The sequence below is a fragment of the Gasterosteus aculeatus genome, chromosome 4 (genome assembly GCF_964276395.1).
Source record: "Gasterosteus aculeatus chromosome 4, fGasAcu3.hap1.1, whole genome shotgun sequence".
NCBI classification, from domain to species: Eukaryota; Metazoa; Chordata; class Actinopteri; order Perciformes; family Gasterosteidae; genus Gasterosteus; species Gasterosteus aculeatus.
The window spans coordinates 21,353,947-21,370,791 of record NC_135691.1 but is presented as its reverse complement, the minus strand read 5'-3'; the positions used below and the strand labels follow the sequence as shown (position 1 = coordinate 21,370,791).

The 16,845-nt window shown below is 45.0% G+C and overlaps 1 protein-coding gene across 1 annotated transcript; it reads right to left on the bottom strand.

Annotated features, from left to right (window-relative positions):
* Positions 1-10,437: 10,437 nt before the first annotated feature.
* On the bottom strand, positions 10,438-14,889 carry LOC120816947 (cytidine monophosphate-N-acetylneuraminic acid hydroxylase). The gene is given in 11 exon segments (XM_078100947.1): positions 10,438-10,630; positions 10,802-10,917; positions 11,414-11,564; positions 12,312-12,455; positions 12,692-12,827; positions 13,293-13,432; positions 13,556-13,635; positions 13,785-13,851; positions 13,963-13,974; positions 13,976-14,038; positions 14,582-14,889. Coding segments are annotated over 11 exon segments (1,227 nt in total). The 5' UTR covers positions 14,770-14,889; the 3' UTR covers positions 10,438-10,500.
* Between the last annotated feature and the right edge of the window lie 1,956 nt (positions 14,890-16,845).

The following is a 16,845-nucleotide window of genomic DNA, read 5'->3' as shown; positions in this document are numbered from 1 at the left end:
TTTTTCCTCTGAGTAAGAGTGACCTTTGTTGGAGCTTCTTAGTTTTAGTTTTAGCGCGCTTTCGAAGCCGTTCGTTTTCCTCGTTTAAGAGAGATTTTAGTTTGTAGACTTTCGTCGGAAACGCTGATAGCTCATAGCCGTTTGTTTGTTTGTTTTTTCACGACGCGATTAAAGACGCCAAACCCTCTGCATCTGAGTCCTCATTTTTATCTGGTCCTGACAGAACACTCAGGCCAGTATGGACTCAGCAGAGGCAGAACAGATGGCGGCAGCCCTGGGTGCCCAAGATGCCCGTCTTTCCCGTCAAGAGGAATTCCAGACGTCACTGGCTTCTCACATAAGCCTACTCTCATCCCAAATTCAGGGTCTGCGTGACCTTTTCGTCCAGGACACCACAGCCCCCAGGGCCCCGACAGTAGAGGCTGCTCCTCCCCCGACAGCGGTTGTCCATGGGTCTGGAGGAAGGTTAGCCCCCCCTGAGAAATTTGCGGGGGAGCAGGGACTATGCAAGACCTTTCTCATTGACTGTTCTATTCATTTTGAACTGACTCCTCATGCTTTCCCCACCGAAAGGTCCAAGGTAGCATTCATGATGACCCACCTGACCGGCAGGGCCAAAGCATGGGCCTCGGCAGAGTGGGCTCGTGACTCCCCACTCTGTTTTTCCCTCACCGACTTTAAAGCAGCCTTACAGAGGGTTTTTAACCCAGTGTCGACCGACCGCGAAAAGGCTCAGGAGCTGAGCAGGTTGAGGCAAGGCGACAGCTCTGTCTGTGACTACGTCATACACTTCCGCACCTTGGCTGCAGAGAGCGGGTGGAACTCCACCGCCTTGTACGATGTGTTCCTGAAGGGGCTGGCTGCTCCTGTTCAAGACCTCCTGGTGCCTTTGGATCTACCCCCAGATTTAGACTCTCTCATCGCGCTTGCCATCCGGACGGATAACCGGCTCCGCCAACTCAGACGAGAGCGGAGCAACAGCTCTGCTACGGCTGAGGGATACCCACGCTCCCGTGCGCCAGGCGGGCCAGACCCCAAACGCGCTCCGCCCGACCAGCCGGGGCCCTTTACCACGGAAGAAGGGGGGGAACCTATGCAGCTGGGGAGGGCCCGGCTGACCACGGGAGAGCGACTGCGACGACAGCAAGAAGGGCGGTGCTTTTATTGCGGGGATTTGGGCCATCTTGTTGCGGGCTGTCCAGCCAGGAGACCCACAGTGGTGAGACAACTCGCTGCTCCAGGCTCTGCTTCCCGAACCCTCACAGCGGTCAAGGTAATGCACCACACCACCACAGGACTTGAGGCGCTATTAGACTCGGGGGCTGACGCGAGCTTGTTGGACTGGGGACTAGCGGAGAGACTCGGTATCAAGTCCGAGCTCTTGGTAAAGCCTATCCAAGCCAAGGCCCTCAACGGAGCTGAACTGTTCACCATCACCCACACCTCCGAACCTCTCGAAATGCACATAAAGAACCATAAAGAGATCATTCGTTTTTATTTATTTCAATCCCCTTCTCAGGCACTGGTCTTGGGACAGCCATGGCTGTGTCGCCACAACCCCCATGTGAACTGGCGAACGGGAGAAATTATAGGGTGGGGGGAGGACTGTGTTGGGAACTGCCTCGACGTTTTTAGTCCGGCAGAGGATATTCCAGTGCTTAACCTTGCTTCCGTTAAATCTACCACAGACTCAGAGTACCCGGACCTGAACACCGTGCCCCCCTGCTATCGCCACCTTCGGGAGGTTTTTAACAAGACTAAAGCCATGTCTCTTCCTCCACATCGGACATATGACTGCGCTATAGATCTGCTTCCGGGCTCTGTCGTTCCCAAGGGCCGCCTGTACTCTGTTTCGGGGCCGGAGAAGGAGGCCATGCGGGAGTACATCCAGACTTCACTCAAAGCGGGGTTGATCCGTCCCTCGTCATCCCCAGCAGGCGCCGGCTTCTTCTTTGTGGCAAAGAAGGACGGGTCCCTGAGGCCCTGTATAGACTACAGCCCTCTAAACGACATCACAATAAAGAACCGTTACCCTCTACCCCTCATGTCCTCTGTGTTCGATCAGCTCCAGCAGGCTAAAGTCTTTACTAAGCTAGACCTTCGCAGTGCCTACCATCTAATCAGAATAAGAGAGGGTGACGAGTGGAAGACAGGGTTTAATACCCCAAGGGGACATTACGAATACCTGGTCATGCCGTTTGGGCTAACAAACGCGCCCGCAGTGTTCCAAGCCATGATTAATGATGTCCTAAGGGACTTTATAGACCATTTCGTGTATGTGTACCTGGATGATATCCTCATTTACTCACCTGACCTTGACACCCATAGAGACCACGTAACCAGAGTACTTCAAAGACTGTTGGAGAACAGACTCTACGTCAAAACAGAAAAGAGTGTGTTTCATGCCGACACCATCTCCTTCCTGGGCTTCATTGTAGCCCCTGGAAGGGTGCAGATGGATCCGGCAAAAATTAGCGCTGTGGCAGAATGGCCCACACCTGATAGCCGTAAAAGGGTTCAGCAATTCCTCGGCTTTGCTAACTTTTACAGACGGTTCATCAGAGGCTTTAGCGCAATAGCTGCCCCTCTCCATGCTCTTACCTCCTCAAAGGTGCAGTTCCAATGGTCTCCACAGGCGGAGACGGCCTTCCAGAACCTCAAGCGTCTTTTCACCTCGGCCCCCATTCTCACCATGCCAGACCCCCGGCGACAGTTTGTGGTTGAGGTGGACGCCTCCAACGAAGGGATCGGGGCAGTCCTCTCACAGCGGTCGGAGCAGGATGGTAAAATGCATCCCTGCGCCTTCCTGTCACAGCGGCTGTCCAAAGCAGAACGCAATTATGATGTTGGTAACCGGGAACTGCTGGCGGTCAAGGTGGCCCTGGAGGAGTGGCGACACTGGCTTGAGGGGGCTAACCACCCATTCATTGTCTGGACTGATCACAAGAACCTTGAATACATTAAAAAAGCCAAAAGACTGAATTCTCGCCAGGCCAGGTGGGCGCTTTTCTTTAACCGTTTTTCCTTTTCCCTTTCCTACAGGCCGGGGTCCCGCAACGTCAAGCCAGACGCCTTGTCTCGACTCTTCGACCCCGAGCCTGTTGCCAAAGAACCAGAAGCCATCCTTCCACTAACCTGTGTGGTTGGAGCAGTGACTTGGCAGATAGAAAATGAGGTAAAGCAGGCTAATGGTGAGACCCCACCACCTAGTGGGTGCCCCGCAACTCGGTTGTTCGTTCCGGTTGAGTTACGCCCACAGGTGATCCACTGGACCCACACCTCACTGCTTTCTTGCCATCCGGGAGTTCGGAGGACGATGTTCGTCATCTCCCGGAGATTCTGGTGGCCAGCCATGGAACCGGAGGTCCGGGAGTACGTTGAGGCATGTTCGGTCTGCGCCCGAAACAAGACTTCTTCTACGTCACGCATGGGACTCTTACAGCCACTACCCATCCCCTCCAGACCGTGGTCAGACATCTCTATAGACTTTGTCACGGGGCTCCCGGTTTCACAAGGTAACATCACTGTCCTCACGGTTGTGGATAGATTTTCTAAGATGGCTAGATTCATTGCTCTGCCAAAACTACCCTCCGCCAAGAAAACGGCGGAGGTAATGATGAACAATGTTTTTAAGATCCACGGCTTCCCCAAGGACATAGTTTCGGACCGGGGGCCCCAATTTGTTTCCCGGTTCTGGAGGGCCTTTTGTCGGCTCATCGGAGCGAAGGCCAGCCTGACCTCGGGATATCACCCAGAGGCCAACGGCCAGACCGAACGCCTCAACCAGCAACTGGAAACCAGCCTCCGGTGTCTGGTGGCCCAGGATCCCTCAACATGGAGCAAGAACCTGGTCTGGGCCGAGTATGCCCACAATTCATTGCCTACCTCAGCCACTAGTTTCCCACCGTTTTCAATGTGTGTTTGGTTACCTTCCCCCCGTGTTTGCAGACAATGAACCGGAGGTGTCTGTGCCCTCCGCCCTTGCAATGATTCGTCGCTGCCGTCGCATCTGGGCAGCCGCCCGGCAGGTGCTGATTCGCCAAGGGGACAGAGTAAAGAAGGCTGCAGACCGCAAGAGACGACCCGCCCCTGCCTACCAGCAAGGTCAGAAAGTGTGGTTGTCAGCTAAGAACCTCAACCTCAAGGTGCCTTCAAGGAAGCTGGCTCCACGGTTCGTGGGCCCGTTCCCCATCACTAAGACCATCGGCCCTGTGGCGGTCCGTCTTCGCCTGCCTCGATCCCTTCGTGCTCACCCCACCTTCCACGTCAGCCAGGTCAAGCCTGCGAAAGAGAGCCCGATGGTCCCTGCTGCTGCACCCCCGCCACAACCAGAAGTTATAGACGGCGGTCCGGTGTATAAGGTCAAGCAGTTGTTGGCGGTACGCACTCGGGGCCGGGGTAGACAGTACCTAGTAGACTGGGAAGGATATGGACCGGAGGCGAGACAGTGGATCCCATCGCGTTTCATTGTAGACCCTAACCTCATAAAGGATTTTCATAGGGACCACCCTGAACAGCCTGGGCCGTCAGGAGTCGGCCCTAGAAGGGGGGGTACTGTCACAGGGTGAGGTCAAGTTGGGTTTTTGTCGGCATGTTTTGGTCTTGTCATTTCCGTTTTATTTTGAAAGTAGTAACCTTCCTCTCGTTTCAGGTCACTTGCCCTTCCTCATGTCACCAGTCGAATCGTCTCCCCTGATTCCTGATTGTGTCCACCTGTTTCCCATTACCCTCATGTGTCTTATAGTCTGCGTCTCCCTTTGTCTTGTGCCTGAGTGTACCACCGTGCGATCACCCAAGCCTCGCCACAGCCACAGGATTTGTTAATACCATTGCCTTGTCTCGGAATGATTACCCCTTTATGTTTTTCCTCTGAGTAAGAGTGACCTTTGTTGGAGCTTCTTAGTTTTAGTTTTAGCGCGCTTTCGAAGCCGTTCGTTTTCCTCGTTTAAGAGAGATTTTAGTTTGTAGACTTTCGTCGGAAACGCTGATAGCTCATAGCTGTTTGTTTGTTTGTTTTTTCACGACGCGATTAAAGACGCCAAACCCTCTGCATCTGAGTCCTCATTTTTATCTGGTCCTGACATAGCAGGGGTCACCAAACTAAGGCCCGGGCCTTAGTTTGGTGACCAATGTTATATAGCATGCACGGAACAGAAACATAAGGGGGGCGATGACGATGCGACCGACGGGGGGAACGACGACAGGGATGACGGGGCGAGGGGGCGATTCCGTATTTTAAGGGACGGGTGGCAACCCTATTGTGACGACTCGAAGAGACTGAAGATTAACTTCCTGTTTTATTTTCGTAACCACGGCACTTCCTGTATCTAGTTTCCCCCCACAGCTGAGTTTGGTTTGTAATCACCCCCACCTGTATTTAAGCCTCAGTTCCCCACTTGTCTGTGTCAGGTTATCTTTTGTCGTTCCTAGAGGTACATGTTTGTTGTTAAATTCCCAGTGCTGTTTTTGTAATCTTGTTTCTACTTTGTTGCCAGGCTCTCTTCCTTTTTGTTTCTACAAGAGCGTGTGGATTCCGCCTTTGCCTGTGCCCCCGTTGTTTTGCATTAGTTTACTCTCCTAGTAAAAGATTCCAAACCTTGAAAGAATTTTCTGTTGCCTTATTGCTCTGCACCTGAGTCGAAGTCCTGACCCCTCACACCTATGCACGGTCGGCACATTTGTCTCTCTCTATTGTCACATTTCGTTTACATGAACGGCATGTCAGTGGGTCATCGGCATCTTCCGATCATATTAGCGGCCTGTCAGACTCAGTGATCGTCTCTTTATGGAAGTCTGATTCATCACTTTAATGTTGCCGCTGCTAAAGATGATTTCAACGAATTTGTACACAGCTGTGTTGTTTAATTTATAAGTAGTTGAATAAATTTGTATTGCTCTGAAAGTCTTTATATTTATTTAATAAAGACAGAACTGACAATTCAATATTGTCTTCCCTTGAAAAATAGGCAACAGCATTTTGAGAATGAGCCGTTCAGTTTGAAGTAATATTCTTCAATCATACAAATGACTAATAGTAAGGTTTTTTGGGCTATTGCTGATAAACTGAGATAATTGGATCCAATTTGGCCACTGTCATCAGTTTATATTAACACAAAATTACCATTATCATATAGCCTAAAGGTCAATGCAGGCTGATTTCTACAGAATGTTTTCAAAAAAATGTTAGTGTCACACACACCTGAATGGTCACCAGTGTGAGCAACGGTCATCAGCTTACCCTGGTTACATAGTTTGTCCAACGGATGATGATTACATTTGAACACATTAGTTATTTGCTGAATCAAAACAATTACATTAAAAAAAGACGCCTTATTAGCCAAAGAATGGATCCACATAGACACGTTCTTACTGCCCATGTATGTACTAAAGTAGGCATAACATATATACAAAACCAATATTCAAAAATATATAAGTATATAGATCAGTAATTCTCAACTAGTGGGACCCGTTTTTAATGGGTCGCGGGCCTTTGCCTGGGTAAATACAAATTAGAATAAAAAAAATAAAAAAAATTCACCCTGTGATTTTATTTTGAAGGGACTTTTTTTTAATGCAGCGGAGTGTCGATTTTTTTTGCCGGCTCGTCCGTCCATATTTTCAGCAGCGTGTGCCAGGTTGGGTCAAACCATTCTGGTGGAGAGGGCACTTGAGTAAACTGCGCGCACGGAATATGTTTTTCTTTGCTAAAATATAGTTATCTGTGCTCAAAACTTAAAATTACGCGCTCAGGATTGTGGCACAAATATAACGCCATATTCTGGCACCGCACACAAGAATGGAGAAAACCATCACGATGCATCTGAATAAACTTCTGGAGCGGTTTAATGGCTACTTTCCCGAGAAACGGAGGGATGACGACTGGATACGTGACCCGTTTGGAATCGACATAGAAAGTGTCACATTGCCAAGCAACGGAGAGTCAGCTGATGGAGCGGTCATGTGACCGTACTTCTGGTGCAGCAGCGTGATCAGCGAGTATCCTTCCCTCGCCACTCGAGCAGTAAAAGTCCTGCTACCCTTCAGCACTACCTATCTCTGTGAGTGTGGCTTCTCAGCTGAAGACTAAACACAGGAATAGACTGGACATTGAGCATGACCTCAGACTGGCCTTGTCAACTGTAACTCCAGACTTTGAGACTCTTGCCAAGAGCAAAAAACATCCCAAGTTCTCCCATTAGAAATGCCTCCAGACTCAAGTCTGTCAGTTTTCACCTCAGGTTGAAGTGAGTGCTGCTTAATTTTCTGTAAAGCACAATGTTTTTCAGGATTTACCTCCTGATGAGGTAATCACAAGAAACGTTCATTTTGTATATCTGAATCCTTATTTAATTTATTTTGAATTTGTGCAAAAGCTGTTCCTCAATACATAGTGTTTGTCATATCTGTTAAAGTTAGATCATTTTAGACTTTTTTAGACTTTTTTGTTTGTGCATGAAAGCTGTTGAGTTTGTTTGAAATGGGTGAAGATTCTTAATTGTTATGTATGTTGGATTACCTCGTGTCCTTAAGATACACTTGGTTTTTTTTAAGCTAATTTAGTGTAAAGGGGAATAGTTCCTTCTCAAGCATTACTACCAGCTGGCTGTTTTGTTTTTTCATTAAACTTGTTTTTGTGTTGGCATACGTATTCTGTCTCCATACTATCTCGGATATTTTCAATGTTCCTCGATTTGGGTCGCGGTTTTGGTGGTCCCGGTGCCAGACCAGTTGAGAACCACTAATATATTTAAACCTCTTGACCAATACTTAAGAAGCAAGTTTTACACTTTAAAATGCTTTACCCTTGGGTGTACCCTTACTCCATGTCCATACTGACATGGAGACAGCTTAAATAATAACAAATGCCTAGTGCATGGTGGTTTGTTGAGTTTTGGTTGGAGGAGAAGCTGCTCTCCTCAGGATTTGCCTGACCACTGCTACACTGTAATCTCAGTAGACTCGACTACTTTAACTAGGGTGGCCATTTCCTTCACGTCAAAAAGGAGGACACTTTGCATAGACAGGGACACACAAGCAGATATTTGTTTGTTATGATCTGGTTTTAAATTTTACTATGTCCCCCAGATAACATAAAGGTGCATACGCTCCCGCCATGGGAGCGTATGCACCTTTCACGCTGATCTTTAACTGATCTCTGGAGTTGTGTAAAGTCCCCTCCTTCTCCAAACGCTCCTTCATCACAGGATTAAATGAATCCAGCCCCATTGTCCTGACGCTTATGGTCTTATGGAAGCTGGTGTTGACCCATGTAATGGAAAAAATTATGTAACCCTTCAAAATGTTTCATTGAATGAACAAGGTTATAACCTGCAAATGCTGGGATGGTGTTGCCATGATATAGAATTGAGCTGGAGTCTCACACCGCCTGTGATGGGCTGGCAATCAGTCCTGTCTATCGCCCGAAGAGCCTTAATCTTATTTACCGATTGTCTGTGCAAAATCTTCCACAACACCCACCTGAAGATCAACAGAGGGACCCTGCAGAATGCCCTGCAGTTTGCCTACCAAGCAAACAGGTCAGTGGGTGATGCGGTCAACATGGGTCTGCACCACCTTGACTCCCCAGCGATCTGTTTGTTTATGGACTTTGGCTTGGCATTCAACACCATCATACCGGGGTTACATCTTTAACTCCATCATCCAGTCTATTCTCTGTTCTCACGTCACTACCATCCCTGTGTGGTTTGGATTGGCCACTAAACAAAACCACAGACTACAAAAGATCATCAGCAGAGAAAATGATCGGGATCAGCCTGCCCTCCACGCTGGACTTGTGGAGCTGTTGGGTGAGGAAACGGGCAGAAAGATCACTGTAGCCCCTTCAGACCAAACTAAAGTCAACTAAATGTATACTTTTGAATATTTATATTGTATAGTTGTTAAATAATTGGTTTCTATTCTATTTTATTCTAATTTAATTATTTGATGTATTCTTGTTCATCGGATGAACTGTGTGTGTATGGTGAGACCACATGTAACCGGACTGAAATTAGTACTCAAACGCATACATTGCAAATAAAATATATTCTGAACTTGATTCTGAGTGACACCAAGTTAGCACAGAGTTGGTCCAATAATGCCCTCTGCTGGAAAGACTAGGACACTGCCACCAAACCCGCAATCAATGTTAGATGTGTTAATAGATGTGTTTTCATGAAACCTAGAGGAAAAATACACTGCTCTGAATCATATTCATGTTGGTGGAAAATGGTTGTATTGAATCAGACTGCCATAATGTTCATGAGTGCTACAAGAGATCACTGAGATTGACATGCCTTCATATGAACGGCCGATGACCCACTTTCTTTTGTTCTTTGTTGAATGTTGGTCCCCTGGACTTTGAAGCTCAGTGTTGGTCCTACACTGCTGTCAGGAAGAAAACTGAGCTTTGACTGAAACTGAACACTACAATTGGATGTCGCATCCCAAGTTGCCATGGCTTGGACCATGGAATTGCAAGTTTTATACTTTTTTAATAAAAAAGGAAACTGATCCAATGACAGGGATCCTAACAGGAAGGCGGGCTTAAAGAAGGGGTTGGCGTGCTTCTTCTATGTACCCCATGAAGCAGAAGATCTGTGGATCTAAGTCAAACTTGGTTTGCTTCATGCTCCACTGAGTAACTTCCACTGAAATGAAACAACCTCAGCCTCCAACACTATGTACCACTTGTCTTTATACATCCACGGTCAAGTCCATTCAAATCTTTTATTCTGGAACCCTCTGGATTTTGTCTGGTTTGACTTTTCGTGACACGAATCCCTGATCCCTGCGGCCAACTTTTTTCAACACATTTTGGTAGTTTGCTCTTTTGTGAGACAATATCAAAATGGAATCATTTTGAAATGACAAAACAAAAATAAATAAAAGAAGCTGAGATCAAAACAAACAGCTTCTCCATGTTATCAGCAACAGAACTTAAGTGTATTTCAGCAAGTGGCTCAGGTGTTTGGAAAATCACTGCATATAGACATTCGAGAATATAAGCAATTAAAACAAAAAGTGGTTAATCATTAAATTTATTACTAAAAACCACTGAATACATTAATGACTAATTATACATCATACAAAAAAACATCTCCCCTTTCAATAAAACTAGACGGCCAATAAATGACTCCTAGCAGCATTTTAAAATAAAATAATTTCAGAAGAATCATACCTCATTCCTGTATGTGTGACTTTGCAAGTCACATTTAAAAATAAAAACCCTTCTACCTGAGAATGTCATTTAGCCATAAAAAAATCTGGTCTAATTTATTAAACAGTGCATAAGATCCATACTAGATGTTTGCAAAGGAGGACATGGTTAACAAAATATAAGCAATCAAAAGAAAAATTAAGTGGTAAATAAGGCTGATCCTTTCAGCAGAGTAGCACACAAATTATCTCCAGTTTTAGATTAAATTAGACAAATCCATTAAATGATTACAGGCCAGTAATAGAAGACAAATAATCTCCAGAAAAACACACATCTGTCTTTCAAGACGTTACACAATTAGCTCCTTGGCCCCGAGCTGCTGTGTCAGGCTCCTGGAGGGAAATCTCCTGCAGGAACTGGTCCCAGTCTGGCCTGCGAACTGGGAGCTGCGTCTGGAAGTGGTTCCAGAACCTGGAGACCAACGAGACGGATTCAAGTTGAGAATATTTTCAATGTCAGACCGAGAGTAAACATAATGTTCATCGTCAGGTAAAGTGGATCAAATGAAAAAATGGCTTATTAGTTTATCAACACTTGCTGTTTGTCAATGAACTTGATGTATTGATATTAAAGTGGCTGTACTTGTGGTGGTAGACATCCGGGTCTCGGCGTATGCGGTTCTGGAAGCCGATGTACAGATCATCCCAGAGAAGACCCTGCTGCACCACATATTTCATCACTCCAATCCTGTTTTTAATCTTGAAGGACAAAAACATGATGCATCCTGGTTAGTACTGTGTTTAAAAAGAAGCTTCTCAATTAACTCAATTTGAAACATATCTCCTAAAGATCAAATCCTTTTTTCTAATGATGGAGAAGACTTGGATCCAAAGCATTGTGAGTGCTGGAGAACTTCTTGCTTTATCTGTTATCATTCTGCTGTCAGGGAAACAAATTTCATGTATGTATTTCTTTGAGAGGCAGTATGTCAGAAACAAGCTGCATAGTATAAAAAGCACAGATCTTTGCTCACGCAAAAGGCCTTTTCTGTCTTTGTTACAAGTCTGAAATATAAGTTTAAGATCATTAGACACACCCAAGCTTCTCCTGAAGTTACTATAGTGACGTCACCAGTGCGAAATGGCTGCTTAATAAAAGGTGGCGCGCTCAGAAAAAGACGGTGGATGAAACATCTTCTCTCTATCTGCTATGATTTTGGACTTATTGTCCCGTGTTGTCTCCATGGACTCTCACCTCTATGTAGGCGTGCTCCCGCTCAGGTCTCTTTGTGGGGAACGTCAGATCCAAGAAGTCCACCAGGTAGTCACTGCCGTCAGCATGGGGCTCAAAGCTGTCATCTGTCTCAATCATCTTGAATATACATGTTGGGACATTGGCTTTTAATCAAACAGGCATCCATTTTTAAAAGAAAGCAACAGAAAGAAAGTAACGTAGGGTCAGCCAGTGGGACCAGTTCATGAAAAACTGATTATCACAGAGGTAGAGGAAGAAAAACGTGATGAGGAAACCGAGCAGAGCGCTGTAAATCTTAGTGTAACCTGATTTCCTCCCCATGTGGCGTCATGACCCCACTAGCCTGTGGGTTGCTCCACCACTTTGGTCCAGAATGAAATAATTCAACAACTATTAGAGATTTCTACAGAATTGTGCAGACGCATGGCGTCCATAGCAAGAAGTGATGTGTATTCCCAAGGAAATGATTCTTTGTAACCTTTTTAGATCCCCTACTTTTCATATAGCTCCACCATGACATTAAAATATTTAAATGGGTTATTTATTTCATCTACAAATGAATGCAGAATTAAAGACGAAGTTTTTTTGTAGTTTTGCCTCCATTTCTGTGTGTAATAAAAGCATTGATACCAAGTTATTTGACACTTTGCTAAGCCCTGCCCTCCGTAGTTACTAAAAATCATTCAAGTTTACCAATTATAATGTTTTCAACAATGCATTGATTCAAGACAAAAGCTTGTAATTCGGGCTGGAAAATATTTTGTTAAAAAAGAAATTACTGTATGCTAGTTGAAAACACTATCTAGTAGCAAAGTGTATTTGCTGTAGCCTGCTACCAAACTGGGTACTGGCCCGTTTGTATCGGCTCAGTCTGCAGACTGCTTGAGGGCTAGTGTACCTGTTGGTGGGGTCTCTCAGAGCCAGGCCAAGGTCCAGCACAGCACCCGGCTTGGGCGTCCATGTCTTGATGTCTGGTGCAAACTTATTGATGAGAGCATTCAGGTCTTCGGGACTGTTCTCAACATTTGTTTGCCTGATGTATCTGGACACACACACACGCATAGAGACAGACAAACAACCCAAGAATACACTGCCCAAGAATACCACTAAGCAAAGTGCAGGTTTATTCCAAGATAAACTTATCACATAACATATAAACTCTGATACAGCTAAAAGAAAGAGGAGAGAAATAAAGATCAAAGTAATTTATCCTTGCTGTCCATTATTGTGATCTGCTGTTCTTGTACAGATCCTGGCCAACCCCTCTGAACAAAGTACCTGTCTGATGGATGGGCCTCCACAAAGAAGCCAGCGAACGGGCAGTAAATCGCCGGCTGCAGGGACTTCACCAGCAGAGCTTTGTAATTCAGCAGCTTCTTCCTTTCGTTCTTGATAAATTCTGCCTTCCAGGAGTCTGGGCATATAAATAAAGACCTTTGTGTTACTGTATATAGTGTCAGCAGGGGGGTCCACAGTGACATTGGGTGTAGAACACCTGTAATTAGTAATGTTTTTTTGTTTGTATTTCAGTTTAAACTCAAATTGAAAATATCCAAACTTAAAAGACAAGCATTTATCTTTAATTGTGTGTACAATAGAACATGAAACAGGGAGTAACGTCGATTAGTCTTTGATGCTTTCATTGGCAAGATTTGATATTGAGAAATCAAAAGCAACAATTTTATTTGATAGAGAGTCAAATATTTATCAAGCTCCCTGGGTTTAAATGGAACTTTTAAACACGTCACAAAATGTGCATAGAAACTCAGGAAGCTTAAATCTTACATCAGACCATTACTTTCTCTTTCCGTAGTTCCAGTTCAAACTAAATTTAGGTTGGCAGAGGGGAGACTTTCCCAAACACTGACTTGAGCCTCACCACTGTATTTCCCACCACAGAAAGTCATGGGGAATCCAGATGCCCCCCCAGCGAAGTCGCTCATCATCAAGTCCACATTCTGTGGTAACCTCCCCCCGTTTGGCCTGGTACAGTCCACGCTGTTCAGGATTGTGTGACCTGTGACAAATGCATTTAACAATTGAATTGTATGTTTCGGGCCGCAACTAGTATTCAATATACGAAACACATTGAAAAGTATGCACCTTACTTTTCTACATACAGTACATTCAATACACACTTTTCTATATTCAACAATGATACAGGTGTCCATTTCAGGGTGCACTCCATCCATCAGGATCATAAACCTTAGGTCTGCGTCAATCTGAGAACAATGGGTAGGGAATGAAAATTAAAATGTTATAATTATTAGTATGTCAAGATTTTAGTGTAGCGAATAATTTTTTTTATTCAATTACAACACTTTATAAAACATTCTAATATTTTGTTGAGATTGTGAGCAGCAGTGGTTACATTATTCCAGACACCAAAAGGAACAACATGGATGTTTGTCAGCTTGATTTGGCTTTGCTCCATATACCTGTTGCATCAAGACCAAAAGAGACAATTGAACAATGGTTAATACCAATGATGAAATAAGAATCGGTTTTAGAATAATATGGATTCAACTTGGCTCGATCCCTTTACCAACCAAAAGACTGGATGTGTCACCAACATAAATTGGGATATCTGGTCTCCGCTCTGACAAGACTTTCAGCATCGGGTAACTAAAAAAGTAAAAAGGGCAACATACATTGCTTTTAAAAATGTCTGATTATTGTTCACCTCACAAATTAAATGTAAATCCCAAAACACTACCAACCTGCTTGAAACGTACGCAAACCCCTAACGGCTCAGGGGGCCGTCCTATGAGGCAACCCCATTACTCTGATGTCTTTCCGAAAATTAATCCATGTTTGTAAGTTTTGTTTGTTCATGTGTGTATTTTGTGCACAAAGCAGTTTTATGTGACTGCTTGCAAGGCAAACCTGCTGGAAACCTTTTCCAAGAAAAAGAAGAAGCAGAGCTGGAAGAAGTCACCACCTTGACTTAGCTCAAAAGTGCTATCGGCAAAGATGCAACAATTACATATGCATTCAAGCCTTTATTGGGATTGCTAGAAAAGATTTAGTCACATAAAGGCCCATGTTTTAAACAGACAACAGAACAGGAGTTGGATTTTATACTTGTTCCTCCAAATGTGCAACTCTACAGATAAGGCCTTTTTGTCATGTGTTGTCTTTGCAGGGGAAGAGACAGCCAAAGTCTACCTGAGGTGGTCGGAGTGCATATAGCTGATGTAGATGAGATCAGCTGCACGCAGTCTGTCCAGGGAGTCTGCTGGAGGCTCATGGAGAAGCCACCAGCCTCTGGCAAATGCAGGACCCTTCAGCCACGGGTCAAACATGAACCGCCTCTGTCCAAGCTTCAGCTCCATACAGGCGTGGGTCAAGTACATCACCTGAGTGGGAAGTTAGTAATTGTGTCTGAACTGAATGGAGGTAAGGTAACACATAGATGCATAGATTAAGTGCAACATGTTTTCATGTGTTGAGGAAGACATCTTCTTATCCTGAGTACAGGCCACAATTAACAGTTATCATTAAAAAAGCCAAAGTTAACAAAAATCAAAAGAACGCACTTCCATGGGTAAATCTGGAATCTAATGGAAAAAACGTGACTATGCGTTAAAACTGGCACTCAAGTCTATATTAGGAAATGATATGCAGACATTCATAATGTTAATAAACCAGGTAACGAAAGAACTTAGAAAAGCAAAAGCTATTTTTTTAAATTAAAATCATTGATGAAGCTGGAGGTAATTCGAAAATATGGGATTATCCAAAGAAGTTAACAAAGATAATAGTACTTCAATGAAGCAACTTAAAATGAAAGTGAAAACTAGGTTCACTACTCCGAGACAGCAGGCGAAATGTGACGAGGGAAACAGGAAACAAAGTTTGTTCTTGGCATGTGACTGTCCTTGATGTTTTCTGTGAGTAAATACATTTTGAATGCTATCTCTGTCCCTGAATCTTTTGTCACCAGAGTTCTAGGCTCACTCAAGAACGCTAATGGTACGTTCACACCAGAAGCGAATAATTTGCGCGAGTAGATTCCATGTGTAGCGAACGGGACCACGGTCTGCTTAGTAGGGGTAAGTAAGTCTTCCCTGAATGGCTGGAGATAAAAAAGGATCTCAGTCCCTAAACCCCAAGCCTACTAGTCTCAAGCCTAACCTGCCGATGTGTAACGAATATAGTAGTTTCGGCCCTAGGATTTGTAAATGTCACGATGGTGACCTAAGGGACAAAATACAGGCATAAGCGTTTATATGTGCAACTTACCCGATATTTTCCTATATAACGGCTTTGCTAACTGACCAAAGTTCGGGACAAAACGCCTGTAGTAAGACAATGTTACGCCCTCCTCTCAAGAGAGAGGATACCGTAACTCGCTGTCACACGTGAGCTGGCCAAAAGGTGGGTGAGGTGAAAAAAAATTGCGTGGGCGCACAAGCAGGACCAACAAAACAAAGTATCGTTTAAACAAGGTTTATTACACCTATAATACGGTAGTAGGGGAAAAGGGGCTGAGCGGAACCAAAGCAAAGAAATTAACCAATGAAAAAGACCCCTAAACTATCTAGTCTAAACACAATCTGCTAAACTCTGATAAATACAGGGGGTGGTCCGACCAGGTCTTACCTAGTGTATATAGACAGAGGTTTATCTACGGGTAGTATGTAAACCCCAGGGTCTCTTACCTACACACTCCCATTGTGCGGTCCCCTTTTCCCTGGGACAACGGAAGAAGCAAAAAATAAAAAGTACAAACAACGTGATAACCACAGACAGAATAACAACAATAACTTAACCTTCACCAGTTTACATGACCCAAATACATATGTAAACAAAACACAAGAACTGTCACTTGAACCCAGCTCCGCTCAAAACAATAGTTCCTACAAAAAGTTATTTTTCGCAACAGTCCTTCCGCTCTCTCCACCAGCTCTGCCTCCCTGTCTCTCCCTCCCAACCTCCTTTTAAGCCACGGCATCCTGCAGTTGATTGGCTGTGGGTGAGGGTGATTAGTGGCTGCAGGTGGGAGCGGGCAGTGGAGATTACTGCATGGTGGGTGTGTCAGAACGCCTGTGGGAACACAAATCAAAACACACACACACACACCCCCTCCCCCAAGCAGGCCGAGGCACGTAACACATAAACCCAACCACTTGGCGCACATCTTTGGTACTCCTGGGCACCGGCCAATCCTGGAGTGCTTGGACCTTTTCCCTGTCCACTTGAACACCCTCCGCAGAAACAATGTGTGAATCTGACCTCCGACTTAAACAAGAAACACTTGCTTGGCTTAAGCTTCAGCCCATGATCCTTAAGACGACTGAACACCAGGTCCAGTTTTTCACAGTGGCTGTCGAAATCACTGGAGAAGACTAGAACATCGTCCAAATATATAAGTAAAACATCAAATTGGCTTAAGCTTCAGTCCATGATCCTTAAGACGACTGAACACC